The sequence below is a fragment of the Alosa sapidissima genome, chromosome 22, assembly GCF_018492685.1.
Source record: "Alosa sapidissima isolate fAloSap1 chromosome 22, fAloSap1.pri, whole genome shotgun sequence".
Taxonomy (NCBI): domain Eukaryota; kingdom Metazoa; phylum Chordata; class Actinopteri; order Clupeiformes; family Clupeidae; genus Alosa; species Alosa sapidissima.
The window spans coordinates 15,489,462-15,517,419 of NC_055978.1; the positions used below are offsets into that span (position 1 = coordinate 15,489,462).

The 27,958-nt window shown below is 43.7% G+C and overlaps 1 protein-coding gene across 1 annotated transcript in view; it reads right to left on the reverse strand.

The window, feature by feature from the left end:
- Positions 1 to 26,588, reverse strand: part of LOC121697140 (calcium-activated potassium channel subunit beta-4-like) — a 28,899-nt gene extending 2,311 nt beyond the window's left edge. The window contains exons 1-3 of the mRNA XM_042078470.1: positions 25,801 to 26,588; positions 5,436 to 5,563; positions 1 to 333 (exon numbers count right to left, since the gene is read on the reverse strand). The exon at positions 1 to 333 is cut by the window's left edge and continues 2,311 nt beyond it. Coding sequence (XP_041934404.1) covers positions 165 to 333; positions 5,436 to 5,563; positions 25,801 to 26,136 — 633 coding nt within the window. The 5' untranslated portion in view covers positions 26,137 to 26,588 and the 3' untranslated portion in view covers positions 1 to 164. The remainder of the gene's footprint in view (positions 334 to 5,435; positions 5,564 to 25,800) is intronic.
- Positions 26,589 to 27,958: the final 1,370 nt, after the last annotated feature.

Below are 27,958 nucleotides of genomic sequence, written 5' to 3' on the forward strand. Positions count from 1 at the left end.
AATGTCTGCCCCACAAGGGAGGCCATTTCCCGGTCCTCCCAGCATGCCTCGCATCTGTGGCAGACGGGAAAATGTATACATCAGCGCTGCTGCTGCCTCCTCGTTGGCGCATCCCTGGGGTAAAAACGGGTAGACGTCCGAACCAGCCCGCGCCGAAGGGACTGTTAGGAGTACTTCCTCTTCTGGATGGCCTCGGCGCGCACGGCCAGGCTGCGGGCACAGACGGTCAGCAGCACAATGAGCGTGCCCACCAGCAGGCTCACCATGGGCCATAGCACGCAGTGTAGCAGCACGCTGGCGTCGTGAGTGCGCTGCCACAGCACATCGTCCGGCCTGCAGGGGGAGACAGAGAGCAGGCAGATGCTGAGAGAGGTTGGGAGTCTCATGGTTTCATGGTTTTATAGTTGAGCTAGTGGAAACAAGACTAAAACACTCACTTTTGGATCTTAATATGATTTTAGAAAGAAATATGAGATATATGAGTAATGGAAACAAAAAGAAAGCAAACAATACAGATTTACAGCGTAGGGTGCAATCTAGCCTGGGTGAACCCAGACGAACCTCTTAGCACATTTGAATTTGCTCTGCAGGTCAGTCTGGAAAAGGGATTCCATTGACGCCCATTTCCCTATCACCGAAAACCCTTTATCACCGAAAGCTACTGGATTAAGAAAGATGGAAACAGGTTTGTCCGGGTTCACCCGGATTGCATACAACCAAAACCGGCCCAAAGAAATTCCTGAGAATTATTATGGGGAGGTAAATGAATGAAAGTCACAAGGTGGAACTATATTGCAGTCTCAAATGAGCCCGTATGTTACTTGGTCTGCTGTAGGGGTAGTGAGGAGCACATCTACTCTATCACCTGGAGTAGCGACTCTGGAGGGAGCCAGTGGTAGTCTTGATTAAAAGCCAGAAAAGGCATCGGCCCCCCCAAGAATCAAATAATCACACGCAGCAGGGGAGCCTCCTGCTTCCTGATGTTGATTTGAGAAAGCATACAATTCTACCTAGAATGCCACTGCTGATCTTCTCTTCTCCGTTCATGCGAAACTCCGACAGACTCAGGGAGAGGCCTATTTCTAACCTATTTTGTTCATTAACATATTATTAAAGCTGGACACGGAGTCTGAGCTACAATCAATGGTTCAAGCCGAAATCACATTATGCTTGCTGGAAACGAGGGTTATCTGTCCATCAATTCCAACAGGAAATCGAAAGTTCGAGACATATTCTGGGAGCCCCAGTAGGGATGTGTCTGTACCGCTTAACTTAATGTCAGCAGTGAGACGAAGACATGAGGCAACGGCTATGTCTGAGTGACAACTGGCTGAGAGTTACTTCGCACGCCACTGATGCAAGAAGGGGGAAAGGGACAGATTGTAGGATGCTAGAATCTGATCAAATTAGGGCGTGTGGTGCATTCATGCATGTATCGAGAAGGAAGGTCGGAATGAAATATTTCACCATGAAATTATCTTTTTCTTAAGTTAATTAGTACACACACAAACACATAAAAAGAGACACTAACCAAGACACTCACACACACACACACACACACACACACACACACACACACACACACACACAGACTGTACAGAACAGCCAAAGGACAGATTCAGCTGACAGGATATAATCTAGTTTTTGCACACATTCAGGCTAAGGAAACTTCTGTTTGAAAAGTATCAGTGAAATCTCATAAAAGTTTGTGACTGCTTAGAGGAAGAGCTCCCAGCTCTGACAAACTAAGTTCTGGGGACAGAAGGGCTGGGCTTACACAATACCACAGGCAGTGCATCAGATGAAATGATTTAATTTCAAAGAAACAGAAAAAACACAACCACTGAAAGAATCACATAATATCTAGAAGTGTTCTGGAAGACACCTCGAGTCGCTCGTTTAATATTCCTCCACTGTATCTGACAGTGTGTGATGAATGGAACCGATCTGCTTGTTCCATTGATTATCGGAGAGGGATAAAGGATTCTAGGCCTTCCTAGTCAATCTGTTTGGAACTTTCTGGTAGCTTATAAGGTTTTGGATCTTTATAGCATGTGCACTGCACCGAGCCTATTCTGTGCACATTTCACATCTGATTGCCAATACTGTTTGCCAATACTAAAATAATTCTAATAGAGGATCGCCATGCGACCTTTCCTGGAGACCACATACTTTCATGTTCTGATCAGAGCTGTGTGAAGATGAAAAGCCAATCTGTGGATGCTCCTCAGGAAGTGTTGTATCTCTCTTTCTCTTTTTTTCTCTCTCCGTTTCTCTCCGTGAGAGTGCCTGCAGCATGTGACTGTCTTTACTTACTGAGCAGAGAGAGAGAAAGAGAGAGAGAGAGAGAGAGAGAGAGAGAGAGAGAGGCAGAACCCTGAGAGCGGTGGAGAGACAGCTGAGCCATGGCCCCGCTGAGACCCAGCCTGCCTGCCAGAGGAGAGCTCAAGCACCGACTGGGCCGGCCGTGCTAGGGGGAGTGGGGAGGGAGGGTAAAGTAGGACACCTCTATCCCGTGCCCATCCCACTGGCAGGCCCCAGTACCTCTGCCAAAGCCCTGAGTACGCATATTAATAAATAAACAACACGCTTCGCTCCTCTCCACTTCACTTCTTCTTTCTCCGATTCTGCACTTCGTCTGGCCTCAGACCAAAGCACATTGGAATAGATGACTTAATAATCGGGGTTTTAAGTTTGTTTTGGGGATTGTGATGTAATAATGGAACAAAAATGTAAACAAGCATAATCTGAAACGATAAAAATCTGGCAAAGTAGTGGCTGGGATGGCGTCACCATGTTTTTTGGGGCATCCAAAAAATGGCTCTTCATCCTCCACAACAGCTTGTGCTTCTGTTTGACACAACCAAAGACGGAGAGGAGTAGGAAACTGCAGACATGCAAAAGCAAAATCCGTGTGTGGGGAGTGGAGACGCCTTGAAGCATTACATGCAGTATATAATTATATATAGTCTGGTGGTGATTTTGAGGATTTCAAAAACTGATAAACGATAAATCAGCCGATATTCATTTTTAACAAACACAATGTAAAAATGTGTTCTAATATTTAGCATATTGAAAAGTTCTGATCAAGTTGGGACATAATAGACCTTACTATGGTATCCTAATGAAAGGCTTTTATACAATAAAATAATTATTATGAATAATAGTGTCAGGTCTTTGTTTTTATCTGTGATAAACACCATTGACACGATAACTTTCAAGGAATTTATTTTGTGCTTTATGATACTTTTTTGGGGGCGCTGTGACGCAACTAGCTACAGCGCCCATATCATATACGGGTCCAAGTGCCCACAGGGATATGAGTTCAAGTCCGACCCAGGTCATTTCCCGATCCCACCCCATCTCTCTCTCACTCACTTCCTGTCTCTCTTCACTATCCTGTCACAATGAAGGCAAAATCAAGCAGCAAGTGCAGTGCATGCCGCTTCCTATCTGTAAGCCCCTTATGTGCGACCACAGAGAACGTGTTGCTTTTTTATCAGCGCTACTTATAAGCCTCATTTGCTGTGGAGCACTTGTATCATCGCTGTGGAGCACTTGTCAAAAAGGAGGACAAATGCCCACAAAGGAGGACACTACTTGGGTCTGGACAGAGGGTTTGAAATTCGGACGAATGGTCATCATATACAAACAATGCCATTGGCTAATGCTATCGTTGTGGCTAACTACCTTAGTAGGTCAGAAAATGTGTGGAATCACAGTCAAAACAGAAAATTGTAGTGCTGTTGTTAAGTTAAAACAAGGTAAAACTGTGTTTATGTTTCACAAATACACCAACAATTAAGTTAGCCTCCATCATTCAACCAATGCTAACATTATTTTACTGTTGGACATAATGTTAAGCTGGACAGTTACAATACTGGAAATTTAGATGAAAGATCATTATTTGGCTTTTCTTTAGGCCTACTTAAAATAATTATTAGCCGTTTTAAACGCCGATATCGATAGATCAGCAAATAGCTAATATCGGCCGATAATATCAGCACACCGATTTACTGTGTCGGGCTCTACAAAAGGCACAAAGCTAATTCATACCTGGTGCATGAGAAATGTCCAGAAACGTCAATAAAAAACATTGCCAGGCAGGTCACACATACAGTACAGTACACACGCACGCACATCTACACACACATACACATACATACACACACTTGTAATTATTCCATAAGTTATTCCACACACTAGGGCCCTAGAAAATGGGTGCTCCAGAGAAAGGGTGTTTGCTCAAACTGGAGCTTGTGGGCACCACTACCCTGTCGGGGTGTTGATGACTGCTATCAGACAGGCGGGCTGCAATTTTGTCCCATCAGGCCGGGCGTGACCCCAGTGGAGCTGGGGCATTAGAGGAGAGGCACAGGTGCAGCCTGGGGTTGATACAGCTAATTGGCTATTTAAAGCATAATGGATCAACGGGAATCTAAACACACTAAGAGGACACATGCCGAGTTTGGTGAAACAATAATAGAATCATTTTAAATCAAATTTTAAAAAATAAAATAGAATGAAAAGAAAAGAAATAGAAGTTTTAATGCAGTCAGACAAGCTGGAGGTGGAAAATATTAGCTTTGTGCTTGTGGGGCGTTTAGTCTCCACGGAAACGTCATGTAGCGCTGCCACCAACAGTTAGTTTTTCACAGCTTGTCCAATTCCCAGCCCTCCTCTGAAAATAGACTCTGTTGAGCGCTTTTTCTACTGGTACAAAAGTAGTTTTGCCACAACAAGCCCTGTACCATCAGCTGTGGGAAGATAATGGAGTTTATGGTCTCTTTGTTGTCAGGCAGTGAGTGTTTGCACGATTGATGGGTTAGTTTGAGTTGTCATGTGTGTATGAAGGATAAACAAACAAACAAACAACAAATAAACAAACAAATAAATAAAAGGAGATTTATTGGTAATACTTTACTATTATGTATGCCTCAGATTTGTTTACAGCGTTATTAACTATTTATTCTATTGCTTTTTGTTTACGTGAGTGTGAGCACTCATAGGGCCTTTATTTTAGCACCCATAATAAAGTTTTTACAACAAAATAATACTATGCGAAACTACCAGATATTACCATTTTTTACTGACTTATTACCACAACCAATGGTGGAGTTTTCTTTAGAAATACATTTGCAACTATTATGTTATTTCTTGGTTGCTTTGGTCTGTGTTGTGTGTTGTGTTGTAACCATGACTTATACTAACTTATTACTTGAAACTACCATGAAACTACCCTTATACCCTCATTCTGCATGCACACACACACACACACACACACACACACTGTGTGTGTGTGTGTGTGTGTGTGTGTGCATGCAGAATTGAGTCATTTCCTTGAGAGTTGCAGAGTTGCACTCTGTATGTGTGTATTGTGTGGGGGTGGGGTGGGGTGGGGTTGCATGTGAGTGTGTGTGTGTGTCGGGACTCACCGCCTCTGTGGGTTGAAGAAGCAGGTGAATGACTGGTTGCTTCCCTCCTCTATCCAGTAGTTCTGCAGCTTCAACACGTCGTCTTTCATCTTCTGGTTGTCCCTCTCACACTTGGGCACATAAGAACACTAGTGGGGCAGAGCACAGCAGAGCAGAGAAGAGCAGAGAAGAGAAGAGAAGAGAAGAGAAGAGAAGAGAAGAGAAGAGAAGAGAAGAGAAGAGAAGAGAAGAGATGAGATGAGATGAGATGAGATGAGATGAGATGAGATGAGATGAGATGAGATGAGATGAGATGAGAAGAGAAGAGAAGAGAAGGTAAATAATGAGAGAAAGAGGGAAAGATGAGAGGTCACAGTTAAATCAAATCAGTGTTCTTCACAAATACGGCAAGCTTCCTTTTTTAGCTCCTTTTACCTAGAGCTGGGGTGAGAATCACAGCCCTTTCAGAGACTGAGAAATGGAGTGAAAGAGAGAGAGAGAGAGAGAGAGAGAGAGAGAGAGAAAGGTGCAAAAGACAGAAAGGAAAAGATGGCTATGGGACTGATAATGAAAGAACTTGGTTCACTGATTCACTCAGAGGATACAAATATAAAAACCACCACAGATTCAAACAGAACAAAGGTGAAGAACATGCTCTACAGTTTATTTCTTTCTACCCCTTTCTCTCTCCCTCTTTCTCTCTCTTTATCTCCCTGGTGATGTACAGCTCCCTGGGTCTGTCTCATTCATGGCGGACCCATCCCTGCCCTCCACGACACGCACGTCTGATTGCATCGACTTGGGACTCCGTTTCACCAGGGCAACAGGGTTACCATGGAAATACAGAGACAGGGGCTACATGGAACAGGCAAGATCAGCTGGTTAATGCCTCATAACACAGCCCAGGGTGTGAGTGTGTGTGTTTTTGTATGTGTGTATACAAACGCATCTATGTCGACAGCTGTCATTCCTCAAGCCAAAGACAAACATACACACAAACACACACACACACACACACACACACACACACACACACACACACTAAACAATGTTGTGTGTATCTCAAAACATACTTTTATACAAAATACATATGCAAAACACAAAAAAGAACAAAATGATACAATGGAAATGCGGCAGGAAAAAAAACAGAAAGAAAACTTTGCAAAAGTCGGTCCGAGACATCCAGTACTCTGTACTACATCAATGAGAAAGTAGGACACTTCGGACCACTCGTTGCTGTGCTCTTCGGACTACTCTTCTGTGACAGATCGAGAGCACGACTGCATACTCAATGAGTGCATGCGGCGCAGTGAATCTTCAAAAACGATAACAAGCACCCAAATGAGGACAGGAAGACGAGAGAAAAAAATAAATAAATTAAACACTTCAAGGAATATTGAGTAAAACTGAAATAGCTGTAAAAAAAAGGTGTAACGTTTTGACAGGCTGATAGGACTAAAGATGACAGATAAACTTGTAAGACGTCATTCGTAATAAGTGGATAACTTTAGAGATAGGATGATTTAAATAGCTTTAGACCATGTTAAGACCTACATGATGAGAATATTATTTATACCATGGCACCACACGACTTGAAAAATCCCCAGCATGATCTGCAAAATTACATGACTGCATTGGAAAAAGAGATTAAGCATGTGTAATGTGTGTGTGTGTGTGTGTGTGTGTGTGTGTGTGTAGGTGTGTGTGTGTGTGTGTGTGTGTGTGAAATAGAGAGAGACGACAGAAAAAAGTGAAAGTAAGAATGTGAGTATAAATTCTAATGTGTGCTATATTGCCTGCTTGAACTGAAGGGGGGGGAAGCATAGAGGGAAATGGGGTTAAAGGCCACATACACACACATACACACACAACACACACACACACACACACACACATAACACACACACACACACACACACACACACACACACACACACACACACACACACACACACATGCCCACCACACACACACAACACACTCACCAGGAGGATTACAGCATCTGTGTAATGTCCATGTCTTAGCATGACCTCATCTGTCTGCTAACACCAACCAATCTGGACAGGAGTCCGCAGCTCACCACCTGTCTGTAGGCCCTCTCTTATCCCTGGGACAGATCCGACGCTGTGCCTACACACACGGATACTTGTAGTGGGTGAGATTAAGAGATGACCCTGGCAGTGTAACACTAAGTGCCTCCCGTCTGCTTCCATTGGCCGGTTCAGTTGTCATAGGGCGGATAGGCCGATGAGGATGTGCCATTCTCATTGGCCAGGTGGTGAGTTAAGAATTCTACAGGTTCTGAGATTTTTCTCTGTTTTCCCCCTTCATGACCTCCATGTTGATAATCATGGCACGTTTTGGGGCCCAGGCCAGCTCAGGTCCTAGCAGTCCTATTAACATCTGACTGACTACACACACATATATAGTAAACAACAAACACACACACACACACACACACACACACACACACACACACACACACACACACACACACACACACACACACACACACACACACACGCACACACACACACACTCACACTCACATGTACACGTACACAACACGTACACGTACAGGGCACTCACACACATGCACAGGCACATGCACGTGCATGCACATTGAATCAATGTGTATCAAATGCGCTATATAAACAAACATGCCTTGCCTATGATAAAATATCACAGGGCAGTACAAACCAAACGCAGTAATCAGGCAGATTTTCACACAGATTTGCTTCCAAGGTCATGCACATGGTCAGTAAAGACTACCAGTAAGGCTGTTCGTTGACATCATCATCAAAGTGGAAGAGGAAGTATAGGCATAGGTAGGCAGGGAAAATGACCCCCCCCCCCCCCCGTCTCCCCCCCAAAGGCCTTTCCATTACTCCGCCTGTGGAGTCTGTCAATACAACACACCAGAGACGTCACACTCCCATCAGGCATACCAGCCGAGGCCAAATTGATAGCTATTTTTTGTTAAACTTTGAGCAGGCCTGGAGCAGGTCACATCAGTGTCACGACGGCAACCCCCTCATCCCAGGCTCTTTGAAGTGCTTAACGAGGAGGGCGACAGACGAGTCGGGGGGCTGTCGTCGGATGCCTTTTCCTGGAAAGCCGGCTTTTCTGCTGGATTTTGGTTTGAGCCGAATTCTAACACAGGTGGCTTAAGGATGCAGACGCCGCTGGAGCGGCTCTGCTCCTTGGGAGTTACAATTGCAAATGTGGCTGAATTCGGCAGAAGGGGAGATCATAAGAGGGAGCGTCTGCACGTCTGTGCAGTACCCAGGACACCATGATGGATGGTGGGGCACTGCAAACACACATTCCTCCTGACACAGACCAGTGGGAGATGAGGCAAACTCAAGAAAAAGATGGGGGTTTATTACGGGGAAAAGAATGCTTTTTATCTCTGCTTGCTTTCACATTGCATCATCGACACTTGAAAAAAGCCTTAATTTGACCTGAAATTATAAACATATCGATGTTTCCTTACAGTGTAAGATGGATAGAACTCAGTGTGGGCTCAGACAATGAGGGAAGAGAACTTTAGTTATGACAGCAAACAGAGGCTATACACTCCAATGACCTGTCTTTCACTGGCACTGTATTAGCAAGTGTGCTAAGTGCCCTACTAAAGAAAAAAAAGAAGAGAGAGATAAAGAGAGAGAGGAAAGAGAGAGAGAGAGAGAGAGAGAGAGAGAGAGAGAGAGAGAGAGAGAGAGAGAGAGCATGAGGAGAAGAGCTGGCTCAGCACATGGTGTTCTAAATCTAATGGAGACCTGTGAGGGTTGTCCTGCATCAGGGAATCTGGACCTTGTCCCTGTGTCGAGCTGCTTGTGTTTGCTTACTCTGCCAGTGCCCAGTCAACCTCAACAGGGGTTATTCTGACCATGATGTATGCCGTGATGTCCACTCAAGGCTGCTATGAAAGGGCTCCCCGTGGGAAAACAAAACTGTCTGAGCAATATCTGATAGCGTCTGGTGTTTGACCAAAAATATCTTGATGTTTGGCCACATCGTGAGGTGATCTACTGAATCAATGTACTGTACACAGTGCCCTTGGTGAACTCAAAATTGCTCTTCACTTGTTTGTTTGGGTAAATAGAGATGCACACACAAACACACACACTCTCTCTCTCTCTCAAACACACACACACACACACACACACACACACTCACAAATATATACATGTGAAAAGCACACCTCTAGGGAAAAGTGGCAGTAATTTATGTGAGAAGAATCAACCCCTCCTGCCTGTCAGAGAGAGAGAGAGAAAGACAGAGACGGGCATAGAGTGGAGCATCTGCAACCTAATCCTGTTGCCGTGGCAATGATGACATCGCTGTCATCATCGCTTGGGTTCCCTCCAGTATAATGGCATCTATCTCTCGCACGCGCTCTCACGCTTTTTTGATTTTCTCTCACGCTGCTTCATAGCAACAGCTCCCAATCTCTAGCTCTCTCTGTTCACTTACAGTCCGCTGTAGCAGTAGGGTTTAAACATACTGTCTGCCTGTAACAGAGCCTGGTATATCTATCTTGATGTCAGACTATATCACACATACACATACTGTACTGTACTTGTCATTGATGTCAAGATTAAATACTAAATGTGCAAAGTGTAAAATGTATGAATTAAAATAAAGTAATCATCAAAATTCTGTCCCTCAAAACAAAGGCTCTCAAAGAAGTGCATGCAAAATCCTCTGTGTAGAGATTTAACTGAATTAATGCATGTAAAAATGCCCAAATCACACATTAAACTACTGGTCACTACAAAATTCAAATATTTTCTCTCCTGTACAGAGGCCAATAAGGCCATTTATGTAAAATACATAAATATACATATACACTCATATTTTTCAGATTTTGTCTCATTGAGAATAAATAAGTGATCCATCTCTCCCTGTAGCACTTGGCCCCATGGACACTGACACACAGTGACCTTCTGTTGATTGAGCCATTTTAACCACCAGTGGGCAAGAGTGATGAAACATGGAGGTGGGTGGTGGATGAGAGTGGGGGGGGGGTGGTGATGGCTAGGGGCCTGTGGTCAGGACTGTGTGCAGGGGGCCCCGTGGTGCACTGAGAGGGCAGCTCCGCTGGAGACCCCGGCGCCCGTTTGCCCCTCATTAGCGCTAATTAGCTTAGCTCACTCCAGCGGAGAGGACCAGCATGGCCGTTTACCAGCCGAATCGGACAGGCGACAGAGAGGCGAAGGCCACGTTAACCCCCAGGACAAATTCTGCCTGCTCACTTGAATGATCAAATATAACTCAATTTTTTTTTTTTAATTAATGACAAAACAAGGGCTGGTAGGCGAAAAGCATCAAGGTTTGCTAATGTTTGTGTGTGTGTGTGTGTGTGTGTGTGTGTGTGTGTGTGTGTGTGTGTTTGTGTGTACAGGCACGCACAAAGAAAGATAGATATTTGTAATGATAGACATACAAATAGGTGTCCACAAATTCACTTCAGTGCAACAGGTCCAGGCCTTAACTTCACTGACCGTTTGAGGAAGTACGTTTTTTCATTCCAGAATTAATTCTCAACTAAAATCTAGAAGTTGCATTGTCTGCTATTCATATCACGAAAGGTCCTCCTCAAAGGCCCACTATTCAGCATCACTAGGACTCAGACTCCTTTAGCATGAGGTTGACTAGCTCTCTAGCCAACCCTCCAGTGCTCCCAGGTATTCTTCGAATTTAATCACACAGAATAATTACGTTTTTTTTTTTTAATTTACTTCACATTACCCACTATGCCTCTCAATACATCTTGCAACAGCTTGTACTTATCTGAAGCACATTTGGCAAATTAATTATTAAGTGCCAAGTACTAAATAAAAGTAGGTCAGCTGTATATGTTGCTGTTATTCTCACATCTTATTTTTACTGGGCACTGGAAACACTGGGCTGTGCAACCTTTTATTTTCTCCAGACACTTTTTCTGGAAAGCACATACCCTTTGAATGGTATGATTTGGTCTGTGGTGGAGGTAATATAAGGCAACTGTACAGCGTGTTGCTCCAGAGCTCTGTGTGCTTCCACAAAGGGCAATTAAAGACCTTGCTACAAGGTTTCAGCCAAGACCATGGGTACGAGAAGCACTTTGTCAAAATTATGATCGCTAATTAGATTTTGCTGTATAAACCCCTCACAGAGCCAGAGGGTTAATCATGTACCTGTCACTGGACAACATTCTCTCTCTCTCTCTCTCTCTCTCTCCCTTTCTCTCTCTCTCTCTCTCCACAAGGCAGGGTAAGGTTTCATGTTGGTGGGGTAATGGAGTTGTTAAATTAATGCAGAGAGCAGAGAGTGCCAGTGGGTCTGTGGGCCAATACAAACCAACTTCATTTCTCCTTTAAAGCCCCAGAGCGTTCATTTAAAATTCTCTTCATTAAAGGGGAAAAGGCCCAGTTTTGTTTACAATGCTACTGACCAGCTAATGGATAAAAAAATCACCACTATAAATTCACATGGCTGTTAAATATATCAGAATCTGGATGTAATCGACTCAATGCGTTATTACAACATTATGAACTATTTAATTATGAATGAATCATTGACTGACTGATATTTAGCAGACGCTTTTATCAGGTTACTGATGATTTAGCCTGGCTAAACTTCCCAAGCAAGAGCCGCTGACCTTGTTTACAAACACAGGCATCTTCCCATGAGCATCATCTTTTTTGGTGGCAGATGACGTAATGGTGGGTGGGCAGGGCCAGAAGTTTAGTGAAAGCTTAGGGTGGAGGTTGTGGGTGTCAAAGTGAGTGCCAGGCCATGTGGCAGCGGCGGTGCGAACAGGGTCGGATCAAAACCCCATAATCTCAGATCAGCGCCCGCCCACGTGGGCACGGCAACGACACAAAGCGTTCTCATGGCAACGGCTGGTACGCCAGAAATAATCAAATAAAAACAATCTAATTCCACAAAATGGGAGATAAGTTGCAAACTCAGCTACATGTGGTATAATGGTGCCTTGCATGTGGGCTTAGCCCAGACGTCCACTGCAGATGGACAAATGCACGAGGGTGCCGTTCAAAACATGAACTCAACTCTACTAATCACTCACTTTGACTGCCAACAAATGCCAGCCCCCTGCCTGGGGCTGTTCAATAATCACAATCAAATTACCAGTCAAAGACACAATACACAACAATTTGACACTTTTTGAGGTAAGTTTCTGTGGGCAACTAGTTTTGGTATCATTTTCAAATTCATTTTGATGGTAGCCATACTGTATGGTAGAAATTAGAACCACTAGCCATCCAGGATCTGCTCTATACAGTTCTGTGTTCCAAGGCATACAGTCTGACTTTTGCCAATTATATCACCAGCATGGCATAGGCTTTATCAGCTCAAACTGGTTGTGGTTGTTTGGAATGTTTTAACAAGGTTTTGGGGTAGTGAGTTCTCCTCTCCCCTCATAACCCTCTTTCATTCTAGAACTCTCTCTCTCTCTCTTCCACTTCGCTTTAGCAGCCTCCCATTTGTTTAGTGACAGCCCTCATTTCTGAGTGGGATCATTTGTATGGAAGAGATGGGCTGTGGTCGTGGCTGTGCAAAGTACACAGCATTCAAAGTCAATGGACTCTGACTAAGCGAGTAAATGAAAGGCATTTTCCCTGGGAGTGCAGATAACTGACTCCCTCTCTCTCTTTCTCTTTGTTTCTTTCTCTCTCTCATTCTATTTCTTTCTTTCTCTCTCTCTCTCTCTCTCTCCTGGCTGTCTGGACAGGATGTCTTTGGGTTCGATGATGCTGAAGGAGCCATTGAGCCACTTTTGTTTCTAATCTTTAGACATCCCTCTCTTCCTCTCTCTCTCCATGTCTCTCAGTTCATCACTTTAATGGTAGATTTCCTTCGCTGTCTCTTTCTCCCACCTGCTTTTCTCTCCTGGCCTCTGACCTGCTGGAAGATGGAAGTAAGCACTTGGCCCTGAGTGAAATATGAGGTCAGGACACTTTTGAACAATGTGCTATATATTTATACACATGTATTGCTTATCTTCTTTCATGTGTGTGTGTGTGTGTGTGTGTGTGTGTGTGTGTGTGTGTGTGTGTGTGTGTGTGTGTGCGTGTGTGTGTGTGCGTGCTGAGCATTTATTGCTATTCCCAATTATGTTGCATGTGTGTGTGTGTGTGTGTGTGTGAGTGTGTGTGTGTGTGTGTGTGTGTGTGTGTGTGCGTGTCTGAAAGGGTGCCTGCCAGGCTGTTGATGGGAGAGGCGGCAGTGAGACAGAGAGAAACACTGAAGTGCGAAGTCTCTGATGAGACAGATACAGCAAGTACAAATGACTCGCCCAGGGCACCAATCAAAAAAACAATCTGCACCGACGTTTCCAGCAAATCCCCCCCCCCCCCCCCCCCACATACATACACACACACACACACACACACACACACACACACTGACACAGACTCACACACACACAGAGCTCACCCCCAGGCTACCAAAGAAGCTGCAGGGAACAGCCCTTTACAGCCATACCTGCTCACAGCCCTCAAACCCACTGCACCACACACACAGGGGCCACTGTGTTTGTGTGTTATTGAGTGGGTAAGCAGAACACACAAGACACAGGGGCCACTGTGTTTGTGTGTTATTGAGTGGGTAAGCAGAACACACAAGACACAGGGGCCACTGTGTTTGTGTGTTATTGAGTGGGTAAGCAGAACACACAAGACACAGGGGCCACTGTGTTTGTGTGTTATTGAGTGGGTAAGCAGAACACACAAGACACAGGGGCCACTGTGTTTGTGTGTTATTGAGTGGGTAAGCAGAACACACAAGACACAGGGGCCTCTGAGGGCTTCTGTTTGTTCTGGCGACTTCCCGTGAGCTGTCTGACACTCCCCCAGATAAGCAGGGACGAGAGAGCCATCTGAAGAATAACATTTGAAAGCTATCTCAACACCTATTAGCAGTTGCTGCTTCACTTTAGGCCTGTTTGGGCTTGTCAGTGGAAAGAGGCCACATGAGATCTCATAGGTAATTTAAAAACCAGCAGTGAGCATTTGGAGACCAGGACCTAGTGACCACAGGCGACCCCAGGGCACGCGCTGATATAGTCTACTGACCAAGGCCTCAGCCCTGCCTCTGAGACTTGCTGCTGTCAATTGTACAGAGACCCTGAAGAACAGACTCTGGCTACAGCTATTCTCAACTGGATCATCTCATTGAAAACACCTGTATTAAGCTCATCAGAAACAGAAACACACACACACACTCACCGTCACACACACACACACACATACACACTAACACTCAAGGCCTCAATTAGAGATTAGCCTGTGCATTGTGGGACTAGATGAGCGTGTAGAGTGTGTAGTGGGGTTAATGTGTTCATAATGATACTGGAACAGTAGTATACCCATCTATGACCTCTGTCTGGGTGCCATGGTGACAGTTGCTTGGAGAGCACCGGCACTCGTCTGCTGGTGATTTTGTTTTATTAATGTAATGCAACCCAGACAAGACCTCTCATTCAAAGCGCCGAATGAGCTAGAGAGAGATATAGCTTTTAATATCCACCAAGCGCATTCAGTGGAGATTTCTTTCTTTCACTGTTATACATTCTCCATTTCACTGGAACAAAATAAACTAGGGCTGTCAATCGATTAAAAAATGTATCTAATTAATGACATACTCTGTGATTAATTAATCTAAATTAATCGCATATATAATATTTGCTGTGAAAGTATTTTAAATATTTTAATTCAAATTAATCATTGAATAATCAGCATTAGTGACATTAAAGTTCAAAAACTCTTTTATTATTATTTTAATAATGGCCATAATAATCTATGATATGACCTAATATGCTGAGGAAATAAATTCAAAAGAGCTTCGGAAAGAAGTTTTTCATATACAAGGTATTTCAGGCCACAGATATAACCTAGGGGACACAATGAAAATAAATTAACACTCCCCTCAATGTCAACACTATTTCTTTGCATTGATGTGCGACTTTAGAGTTGATGAACTCCGGTGATATGCAAATTCCTTGCTGCAGACATTGCAGAGGACTTTATTTTAATCAACACCATCAGGCCGTTTTTTAAAAGTAAATGTTCCAATCAATGATCTAGGCAACACATTTTCTTCTCTCTCCTTCTTTTTACAGTCTAATGGTTAGACTACAACAGCTTGGGGTCAAAGGTCATACGGAATCGATTAATCTGCGTTATTTTTTTTAATCAGTTATTTTTTCTCAAATTAATGAATCGAAATTAATCAGTTATTTTGACAGCCCTAAAAGCCCCAGAACAACACGACAGGGCACAGCCTTGCTCTCTCATAACAGAAGAGATTTGGGGATACTGGGAGAGTCTGCGTCTGAGTCTGCTAGACCTGATGTCTAGATTTGAGGAATGATTTTTATTGATGTTGTTGTTGTATGTGTGTGGGGGGAGAGCCATGTATAATCTCTTGAACAGGAGCCTCAGATTTGGCTGTTTCTAATAAAGTTGTTCAAATAATCCCCAGATGACCTTGTAAGACCAAGGGGCAGCCAGTGCGACAACTGCCCACATCACTTTTTTTACCTCTTATAGATAAATAAATAGAAGTCGCAGGGGTGACCGATTTGTCCACTTTTCCTAAAAAACAAACAAACAGACAAACAAACGCCACTATTGTTTCTCTACCTGGTTCATGTCTGTGTTTGCTTTCCCTACCAGACCTTGGTACAGATATGCAAAGTGTGTTCACACCCTGTCGCTGCATCGAGCCCCATCCCAACGGGTCAGAACCTTTCAGTCCAAACAGACCGCTTCAGAATGGACCTTTCAACACAGTCTGCTGATAGAGAATCCATTACAAAAGCTCTCTCTGGTGCTACACTTCCAAATAATACTAAAATAAAATAAATAAAATGGGACACATTTATGCTTTATAATAAACTCTTCTGGGCATGAATAATAATAGTCTTGCAATTACAGTTTTTTTGTGAGACGGCTTTGAATGGACTTTCAAATGAACCCTGAAATATTTGTTTAAATCCATTCTCCAGGCCTCACAAATGAGCTTTTAACAAGCCCTGGCACATTAAGAGGGTTCGTGACATACATTTCAAATCAGAGAGGGCTAAAACCGTTCCACAGCATTCAATCACTTCTTGAGAGTGTCATAACAAAACAAAAATTCTCAGCCCCGTGGTTCAAGGCTGAATCCCCTCTGAATTGTCTGTGGCCAGAGACCATATATACACAGTAAAAGGTATTAAGGCCTGTAGGTACAGTGGCTATACTATGATCCAGCATTCATTTCTGCTCCAGGGTGGATTTAATGTGGTGTGGACAGCTGGGGAAAGGAAATGACCATTTGATTGCCTTCTTCCAGGGGCCCTGGTACAATGTGTGTTCGCCACATTTGCAGCCCCGCAGAAGAAGCACTTTGCCATTTCACTGAGAATGGAGCCTCCCCCACCACACACACACACACACACACACACACACACACACACACACACACACACACACACACAGACACACACACACACACACAGACACACACCACTTTTCCCTCCCTCCCATTCTGACTGGCAATCATCTAGTCCAGTCACGGCCACCTCGCCTTTGGCTACAGTCGGGGTGCGATGAGACAAAAATGCAAGTGGACAGGAACATCCGTCCAATTACGGGCTCCGATTGAGCCTTCTCAGCGGCTGACAGAGCAGACAGGCCCTATTATGAGAGTCTGTAGATACAGGGGCCCCCAGTCGCTCACTTGACAAACCACCACCAACCCTGTGCACCATCACCACCTCCCTCGCTCGCTGCGACTGCAACACGTCCTCCATTATGACTCAAAGTGAACTGCAGCAGGATCCAATAGCTGCGGCACCTTATTATCCTGGGTCAATTAGAGCTGGCCAGGAGTGTCTGACCCCCTCGTGTAAGTGATTGAGCGTGGGTCTTGTAATCTGTAGGTCAGACGCCAGGCCGTGGTGCGGAGAATCAACACCTCTCTTTAAAGGCGTTTATGGGGAGGCGTGGTGCTCTGGCAAGCCCAAGAGGGAATATAAGACAGATGAGATGGGGGGAGAGAGAAAGAGACAGGGAGAGAGGAAGTGCAAGAGAAAGAAAGAATGCAAGAGAGAGAGAGAGAGAGAGAGAGAGAGAGAGAGATAGGGAGTTGGAGAAAGACGGACAGGTAAAGAAAGAATGATAGCAACAGAGATGGTCATACTAGAGAGAGAGAGAGTGTGTGTAAGAGAGAGAGAGAGATAGACAGATGACATAGAGATAAACCGACAGAGACAGACAGAGACTGAAGAGATAGAGAGAGAGAGAGGCAGAGAGAGAGAGAGAGAGAGAGAGAGAGCGAGGCAAAGAGACAGAAGACAAAACATGGAGGGGGAGGGGGGCTGGGCAGGGAAAGTGAATGTGGCTCATCCATCTACTCCTCATGTCAGGCTATTAGAGGGGCTTTGCCAGAGGAGTAGACCCTCTCCACAGGCATTGCCCACCCACCATCTCACTCACTCATTCACTCACTTACTCACTCACTCACTCACTCACTCTATAAACTATAAATTCTGTGATCAGGCGGAACACAACGCAGTCACCAGTAAGGCGCATTACGGTATACCGGTGTGTATCCTGACCACATCGCTATTGGCTACCATTTGGGTACCATAAGGGTATCACTGGGTGTCCCTCATAGGCCACACAATCACTATTCAATTCCTACATTACTGTAATCTAAGTTCATTGCTAACTCCAGAAGGAATAAATATGCTTGAAGTTTATAAAGTTTATTAAATCACAATAAAGAGACAACAAAAACGTCAGAATGTAGTCAGTATGTCAGAATGGCCTAATCACCATAAAAAGTAAGAAATATGAAATCTTAGACATACTACCTATAATAAATTAATATAGCAATTTATTTAGCATGCAGTAAGTATGTCAGAGTCCAGTCTGAATGCTATAGCCTACATACACCCAAGGGCGTAGGTTCGGTCTCAGCTTTGGTGGGGACACATCCCCAACTCCTGTTGTCACAATATCAACATTATTGTTTCAATACCAATAGCAAGTGAAAAATCTCGATTTCGATACTTTTGGCCGTCTTTTCGATACTTTTGTCGTCCTTTTGCGATTTTTAAAAAAAATATTTGGTTTGGGGGCCCCCACCACCTTGACGCCATCAGTAATATTGAATATTGTGTGATCATTTACATCAGTGGCAATCATAGAATTTGATTGACCCTCCACAAACACACAGAAAGTGATGGTTGTCATAGGTTTTCATATTTTGGAATTCATATGAACTTTTTATTGTTATTACTAGCTAAACATATTTAGTAATTTGAATACATCATATTGATATTTAAATGATAACTCTTCTTTAATATCATCACATTTGTGGTCTGTAAGTCTAATTGAGTGCCTGTCACTTTAAGAGGAACGTAACGCAACTCAGTCTCACGGTTTTAGGCTAGTGGAAAATAGTTTCACATAGTGCAAGGATATGTAGATTCAATTCATCATGTTTGCTATGTCATTAGATAAAATTATTAGGGCTGTCAACCGATTAAAAAAATTTATCTAATTAATTACATACTCTGTGATTAATTAATCTAAATTAATCGCATATATAATTTTTGCTGTGAAAGTATTTTAAATATTTAAATTCAAATGAATCATTGAATAATCCGCATTAGTGACATTAAAGTTCAAAAACTCTTTTTTCTATTTTTTTCACTGTTCAAATAATTGGTATAATAATCTATGATATGACCTAATATGCTAATATGCTAATATGTCAACACTTATTTCTTTGCATTGATGTGCGACTATAGAGTTGATGAACTCCGGTGATATGCAAATTCCTTGCTGCAGACATTGCAGAGGACTTTCTTTTCAACACTTTATTTTTTATCAACACCATCAGGCCATTTTTCAAAAGTAAATGTTCCAATCAATGATCCAGGCAGCACGTTTTCTTCTATCCATTCATTTTACAGTCTAATTTTTACTGACTAAAACGGCTCGGGGTTTTTAATCAGTTATTTTTTCTCAAATTAATTAATCGAAATAAATCAGTTATTTTGACAGCCCTAGATAAAATTAATGCTCAAATAAACAAGTCAAAGTAAAAGAAAATCTTTCTGGGATGAGATCATAGATGAGATAAGTGTCTCGCGATGTTCATTTCTATGAGTATGGAAATGTACCATAGTTTATGTTTTATTTCTTTGCATTGTGCAGGCTACATTCACAAATAGATTAGCCTAAACAGAATACAGAAACAGGAAAATGTCTCGGATCCATTGTTTATTGCGAGTGCAAGATTGGTAGCCCAATTAACAGTCAATGACATGGTGACTTCTATTCTGTGCTTTATGCGACTGTCTGTGCGGCACACCCCTATTCAACATGACTCCTAACCTTGGCTGAAAGATTACAAAAGCTAGGTTTAGCTGTGACAATATCCTAGGTAATATCCTAACAGTTAATGCTATTTTCCACAGTAAAATCCGCATTTGAAAGCCTGGTCACCAGTTGCCAGTTTGTATGGCTAGTTACTTTGCCTATTAGACTCTGCATAATGAAAAAGCTTTGAATGTTCCTTTTCTTCTTTGGTGGCATAGCTGATCTACAAAGCACCAAAAGGGGCAAAATGTGCATGCTGAAGGGCAAAGGGAATATTACAAATCTTTCACACTGGCCTTTTAGGGTTATGTATTGGTAGACATCCCTGATAACTTATACCGACACACTCGCTCAGTTTTCTGCCAGTGTCACCACAAAGTGAAGTAGGCCTATGCGGGAGCGTACCTATGTTCCCCGGGTCCTATGTTCCCCGGGTCCTATGTTCCCCGCTTTGTATAAAACCGGGGAACATAGGACCCTTTTTTAAAACCCTAACCATAACCCTAACCCTAACCCCGTGCAGGGAACATAGGACCCGGGGAACATAGGACCTGTGGAACATAGGGATGACCCCGGCCTATGCTATGCTTTGACGCTGTTGTGCGTGTCAGATAACCCCCCTTCGGTTTCAGCCAATCAAATGTGTTTCTTTTACTGTCGGCCGTCAGAATAGCACAAAGGAGTTCGCTAAAATATTGGTGGGGACATTTTTGTCATCTCAAAATATTGATTAGGACTAGTCCCTAGCGTCCCACCCTAAACCTACGCCCATGCATACACCTTTAAGTTTATTGACCTAATACTGAACACGTGTCTGAAGTAACCTAATAATATTAACGCCGTGCCTTGTTGACTCAGTGGCATGAATCTACCACGCCCCAAATTAAAGGTACCTAATAATATCAACGCCGTGCCTTGTTGACTCAGTGGCATGAATCTACCACGCCCCAAATTAAAGGTGCTCTAAGTGATGTTACGCGGTTTCTGAGCTAAAACATTTTTTGTCACATTCAGAAAACATCACCTCACCATCTGCTAGTTGCCTGCCCTCAATACACTGTAAAAAAAAACTGTGGACAGCAAAACAACCCGGTCCAACCTGTACCATATAAACATAACAAACTGTTCCATCCAATCACTGACGAGATGCGCGTTTAGGAGAGTTTCAATAGAGGAGGAAGGAGGGAGAGGGAGTAGCGAGCTAGTTCTCTGTTTTGTTTAAACGTCAACAGAGATGACGTTACCCAACATCGCTTACAGCACCTTTAACCTCAAAAAAAGTTTTGTATTGTTTCTGGGGCTCACTCACTTTGGGCTTGTCAAGGCCATTTTCTGGCAGAGTCAGTAGGAGGGATGCTGTCTTGAAGCTTCAGAAATCGTTGTATATCCATTTTAACAATCCATTCATTATCCAAACTCGTGTGACTAATCTTTGATGCTGCTGCAAGACGATTGGTAACTGACACCATAATGCAGCGCAATATGGTTAAACTGTGTTGCACAGGCCAGATTCAACAATATGAAACTAACAATATGAAACTATAGACAATTGTAAAACATACTTAATTTAGAATTGTTTAAGGGTGGTATGCTATTTAAAGGTGGATAAACACAATTTAGAGGTGCGTAAACGCTATTTCCGAATTTCAGGGGGTGCGTAAACCGTGTTTCCGTGCGTTTAGCCTCCATTACATCCCTGATCTTACTCACTTACTCATCCACCTTTGTTCACTTCCTCACCCTGTCACTTGCTCACCTGTTCCCTTGCTCACTCACTCATTCACTCAATTACTTGCTCACTTGTTCATTCACTCTCTCACTCACTCAATCGCCGAATCACTCACTTGCCCAGTCAATCTCACTCTCACTCACTCACTCACTCATGTTGCACCCCTCCCTTGCCCCCCACCCCACCCCACTCTTCCTGGTGTTATAAATAGCACAGACCTGTCTGAGCCAAACGCCAGTCAATTAATGCAGGCCGGTTACGCTTGCCCTCATTACCATAGCAACGAGCAAAGCGCACAAATGTGTGTGCGTGTGTGTTCAGGGGGGGAGTGGTGAGTGGTGGACAGGCACAGATGTGTATTTATGAGTGTGTGGTCACTAGAGGAATGATTTTAAGTCCTGCTCTGAGAGATGTAGGCCCCACTTTTGACAAACAGCTGCCAGGCTACCTGGAGTTAACATAAACACCTGGACTTCTATTAATATAATAAGGGTATACTGAACATAAGCATGCGCGTGTTTAAGATGAACGCTTGTTTTGACAATAATTTATAATGAACACTGCCATTTGACACACCTCTAAGGAGGGATTTAATGACAGAAAGAGAGGAAGAGAGAATGTGTGTGTGTGTGTGTGTGTGTGTGAGCAAGCTTTACTAGCAAGTATGTGTGTATGTGTGTGTGTATAAGAGAGACAGGGAGAAAGAAAAAAAAGAGAGAGTTTGTGTGTGTGTGACAGAGAGAAAAAGAGAGAGAGAGAGAGAGAGAGAGAGAGAGAGAGAATCAGACATGTCAAGTCTCCCTCCACAGGTGGCGTAATCAGGTGCTGATCCTGCGGGGCTGTGAGGAGCAGCTCATTATCAGCTGGGTGGATGCCACCTCACCTCACCGCACTGCACCGCAGCACACCGCACCAGCCTGCCTGCACTCCTGCCTCCGGTTCAGAACCTACCCCCCCTCCTCCTGTCTCCCTAATCTCATTCAAAAACACCACCTCACCTTCCTCACTGACTGACCAAACCACTCCTCCTCCACCTCCTCCTCTACTCATTACTCCATTCCCAAGCTTCTCTGAAATGCATAGCCACTTTTGAGCCGTCTTTCACAGACTGCACCCTTAGAAGGTCGTGTAACCACAGTATGCAGGCTGTGAGTTAGACTGAGAGGAGAGTGGATGTGTACTCTCATCGACGGCTGCACCTTTAGAAGGGTGTAGAACTCCAGCGTACAGGCTGTGAGTTAGAGAGCAGAGTTTGGATGTGTACTCTGAGCGAAGGCCGTATTTGAGCCTCATATTAGTGGGGAGATGTGTCAGTATCAGACGTGTGTGTTGCGTTTGTGGCAGAGCTTGCTTCTGGCACTGTCTGCCACATATGGAAAGTTCTGGTCCTGTCTGACTAATTATTGACTGTGTTGATTAGGGTGTGCAGACAGACACTTTGATGGATTTCCTTTGGGTTAGGGAGCATTGCTAATGAGTGCCATCCAAATAATATAGAGAGTGATTGAATCAGCACATAGCTCATCAAACTTAAAACTGGCAGCGTGAAGCTTCATAGTCACGATAAATCAACTGCTCTAAACTCAGTGGGAACACAAGAATAACTTTTCTCGTGTGGAGGCCCGTGTAACATGAGCACAAATGTCCATTTCCAACAATCCACATTTTCAACAGCAACTTTTCAGGAAAATGGGTCAAAATGTGGCAAACCTCTTGGACGGCAGCCATACTAGTGTGGTCTGGGGTATGCTGACTGACCCACCAGAGATATGACTGAACGAACTCATCACCACAGAGAGTTTCCTGGTTATAATCCCAGCAGTCTGAGCTGAGTGCACATTGTGTTCATTTCATTCATACAGTCTTCATTTACCAGACTTTTTTATTGATCCAAATAATTTTGAAATGTAAGGTCTATTTTTATCATTTTTTTTCCACAGGATATGTGCTGCCATAATTCTGAATCAGTGACCTTGGTGTCACCTTATCCTAAAAGCCTGGAGGAAGTTAGAGGAACACTCAGTGCAGTTGCAGTAATTGCGAAACCCGAAGGTACTTGGCGTTCTCCTCTACAGACACATCCACTAAAGACTGCTTCCTCTGCATGGGAGCTCCACTATAGATCTGTCCATTTACAGGTTAATCAAATTGACTTTTACTCTACAGTTTTAACACACTAAAGTTTTGTAAATTGTGCCATGTTCCAGGGAACTCTATCGCACAATAAAAAAAATAAATAAAATAACCACCCCAAAGAGCTCACAAGCCTCAAACCATGACTCACTCAAGCGCATCAATCCCCTCCTGCACTGAGAGTCTAACGACTCAATCATCCTCCTCTGGCTTCTAAATCAATGACTGATATTTATGATCAAGGGCTGGCTGGATAATTACTTGAAGTGGGATGTCAATACTTTATCATGGTGTAATCAGGGCTTTTAGATTGTAATTTGATGTGTCATGCTGGGCTACTACTTGGCCTAGTTTCATGAGTGTTCCTCCTTGCATATATTTGTACTCCTGTGGTGAAAGCATCAGCTCCTGGAGTTCTGGACAACATTTCTAAAATCGATAACTGAAACCCTCACAAGGTTTATTCAGTTAAATGCTAGTGTCAATATAAATGAAAATAGAGGTTGTGCAAATTTGTAAAAAATAAATAAATAAAAATAAAATCTAAAAATGCAGTTCCATTTCTGCAGCAACAAATAAATTGTACTTATGGTTATGATCTACATAGTATGATAAATGGATGTAGGATTGACAAAAATTAATCATATATAGGAGATGAAAGAGTTGATTACCTTGCTAATGGCTGCAGACAACATTAAAAGAGCATTGATATTCTAAAGTGTAGCTTGTTCACAGCACATAGGGTTGCATGAGAGAGCAGGAACGACCCGATGCGATGAATGAAATGAACATCAGGTCAGTGGCTCTCTTGCTCCCTACGCCAGCAGTCGGAGGACTAGCTAAACAAACCTGTTACCTTCAAGGAAAGGTACCATTTTGTTCTTTGTATTTTATTCTATTTTTTTTTAAAAACTGAACAAAACATAATAGGGTACTGTTGCTCAATGTTGCCATAGAAGCAAAAATAGAGATCCCTGTTCGAGCTAACGGAAAGTTGTGGTTTGGTTACCATGGTGCCTCAGAGAACAGTGGCAAGTCGTAGTATGTGTGTGTGTGTGTGTGTGTGTGTGTGTGTGTGTGTGTGTGTGTGTGTGTGTGTGTGTGTGTGTGTGTGTGTGAGTGTGTGTGTGAGAGAGAGTTTGTGTGTAAAAGAGGGTTTGCCTTCTGAGAGGGAGACACTCCAAAGGCTTGAATTTCCAGCCCAAGGGAGGAGAGCTCTGAGTTCACCCAGGGTCAAACAGTGCAGTACAAGCACTAGCCCAAAACAGTCTCAGTTCTTATAAATACCGAATCAAAAAGTAATGGTTACTATTATTATTACTATTATTAAGGAAAATGCCTGTCAGACCTCATGCTCTGGGAAAAGGTGCATTCTTGGAATAATAGTTTTCACTTAATTGGGTATCGAAGTGTCCCACACCACAAACCTTTCATATTCAATTCACTCTGGAAGCGCTTCTTTGAAGACGCAGCCTAAGTGCACACTCTGAAACTACTTGATGCAAGTCACAGAAGCACTGCAGTAAATATCTCTTCTTATAGTTTGTGAAATTATTGCCAATTCACCCTCTATTATGTGAATCACTCTGAACTGTTGACAAGTCTGAGACTGACAGGACACCTACACTGCATTTAAAACTATCCCTAGCTCTCAAACTGCCTTGTTCTGATAAGGTCTCTTAATCCTAAACATATGCAGTGTCAATTCAGTAATATTACCTTCTTCACTTTTTTTGTCTAATATTTTGTAAATCACTTTGGATTTTTTTTAAATACCTTAATAAGGTAAAAGTGCATGGGCTAAACAGCCGAAAGAATATAACTGTGATTTTGAAGATAGGTTAAGTAACAAGTTTATGTTTCTAATTTGATTATGCGCTCCAAGCTTATGACCTATGACTTGGCCATCAACTATTTTTCCTTTTTTACAGTGTATTCAGTAGCCTAGTACCTAAATATATCTAAATGTGCATTTTTGAACAACTACATCTCAGCTAAAGCAAGTAAAACTCAGAAAGAATCTTACACTCCCTCCAAGTAAGCTCAGGCTTTCTAATCAAGATGACCCCAGCTGTCTGGGAAAAAACACCTTAGACCTCAACAGGTTGAAGTTGTACACAGTTTAAAAACTGACCTTTGGGTTCAGCACCAGCTGTTGCTCGTCGTAGTGCAAGAGAGCCACGGAATTGGACTCAGAGTTATTCACAAAGATCTGGAGACACGGGTACTGCGACGTGCCTTTGCAATCGGTGCCACACGTGAAAACGCACTCGAAAGACTCGTCCAGGCGCCGCACGGAGATCACGGTGCAATTTGCTGGCTTGCTCTGCAAGCTCTGCAGGGTGGGGCTGAGCCAGCAGAAGCACAAGATGAACAGCGATAGGATGCCGCAGACGATGAGGAAAAGCCCGAGTCGAATACTCTTGTCCTCCGCCTCCGAATACTCATAAGAGACCCTGAGTTTCGCCATTGAGTTCCTGCGAGCGCCGCCGCTGCTGCTGTTGCTGCATGTAGCCTAGGCTCGGCGGTGGCGGTGCAGAGTCCCTTTCGATTCCGCCTGGCGCTTAGATGCACATGCCCCACCGCGGGCAGCCTACTCGCCAAACTTTGCGCCGACTCAATCGAAGTGCGTCCTCTTTTGTTCAGCACCTCCTCGCCTCTCTATAGTGCCCGACACTCTCTAGTTGAAGAGTAGCCGCTCTGCAAACGGAGGAAACTTAGCCAAGCGAAGCAGCTGCATGACAACTCAGCCCCCCTCCCCTCTTACGCACGTGATTTCTGATTCATATCACAACAGTCGATCCAGATTTGGACTTTGCTGAAAGGCTGGATGTTGCAACTGGGATTAGGTAAGCCTCTTATGCAGAAATAGCACAAGCTTCTGAGTAAATGTAGCCATTGATGGCAGACGCTGCATGCATGGCCGCGGACAGCCCTCGACTAGCGAGGAGCCTCTCCTTACTGGCCAGATCTTGGCTCTGAGCCGAGCGGTTGGAGGAGACGGCGCCAGTCAGTCTTAAATTCTGAAAGCGGGTCGCAGTGGGGGAAAGAGGGCAAATAAACAGTTCAATGAATCACAGAGTAGATTGCCCCTGGGCTTGCGTTAACGCCTCGCTCATCAACCGCCAGCCTACTGTTGATTGGCGCTCTCCGTGGTCCTGACTTCGCTATTTGCAGCACCTGTGGAGAGCGCGATTAATAACATCATTCTGAACAGTGACCCATTTTTATCTTGCAGCCCCTTGTCTTGGGCATACTGGGGCATGGCCATCAACTTTGTGCGGCTGTGCTATCTCGGTTAATACGATGTTAAATTATACTCACAGTCGTCGATATTACGACATACATAAACTTGCGCCACGGGGAAAAGCACAGGTTTGTATTGCCGAATCAAAAAGCAATCACGTCAAGCGTATTATGAGAATCTATTTAGCAGATGTCCTGACGATTACGGCGGTGTGTGGGACACACGTGCCTGAAAAGCCTGCTCGCATCTGTCCATTCCTCGACATTCATTTTTTGCCCTTCTTAAACAGCGTTTTGTTCTGTTTGGTTGCCAGCTCATTTTCTCAGCTGTGATTACTTCCAGTCTGTAACTAAAGCTTACACAAGAGGAATTTGGATCACAAAATGCACACTTGTGTGCAAATGCATTGTAAAATCAAAACGAACATAGTAGGCCTACTTTGGGGGAAAAAAAGAGAAAACTTGTTTTCCTTTTCCTGAGCTCTCATATCATTTTCACATTTCAGACAGCTTGCCTACTTGCCAGATTACTACTGTTAGAGCATGTTATTTGGATGTGGCGTGCCCATGTTTTCCAAGGAAACGTAATGAAGTTGAAACTAATTAATGGTCATACAGTTCCAATCACCATAAAGAGATCGACAGTTAGAGGCCATGGCAGTGGGAAGTTGTGAGTAAACAACAGTAACTGTTCTATCAGAGTCGAGAGGCAGAGAGAGAGTGGGGGGCGGGGTGAATTTAGCGCACCTCTGACGATTGGGAACTGGTCGTCAGCGGGAAAACAGCGGGCCTGCCAGCTGCGCTCATTAGTGTTTCATGTCAGGTGTGCCGCGCGCGGTTGTGTCGTGACTCCTCTGCCTGCTCACAGCACTCAGCTTACAGCGAGTCCTTTCGCTCCTGTCTATTAAAATGTTTTGGGCTTTAACAGTCTCAGATGCATACAGAATGTACGACAGGGAGAAGAAGAGGAGACTGAAGAGGAGAATAGAAAGTGTGACTGGAAAGAGAAAATGAATAGAATCACAGAGACAGAAAGTCAGACAGAC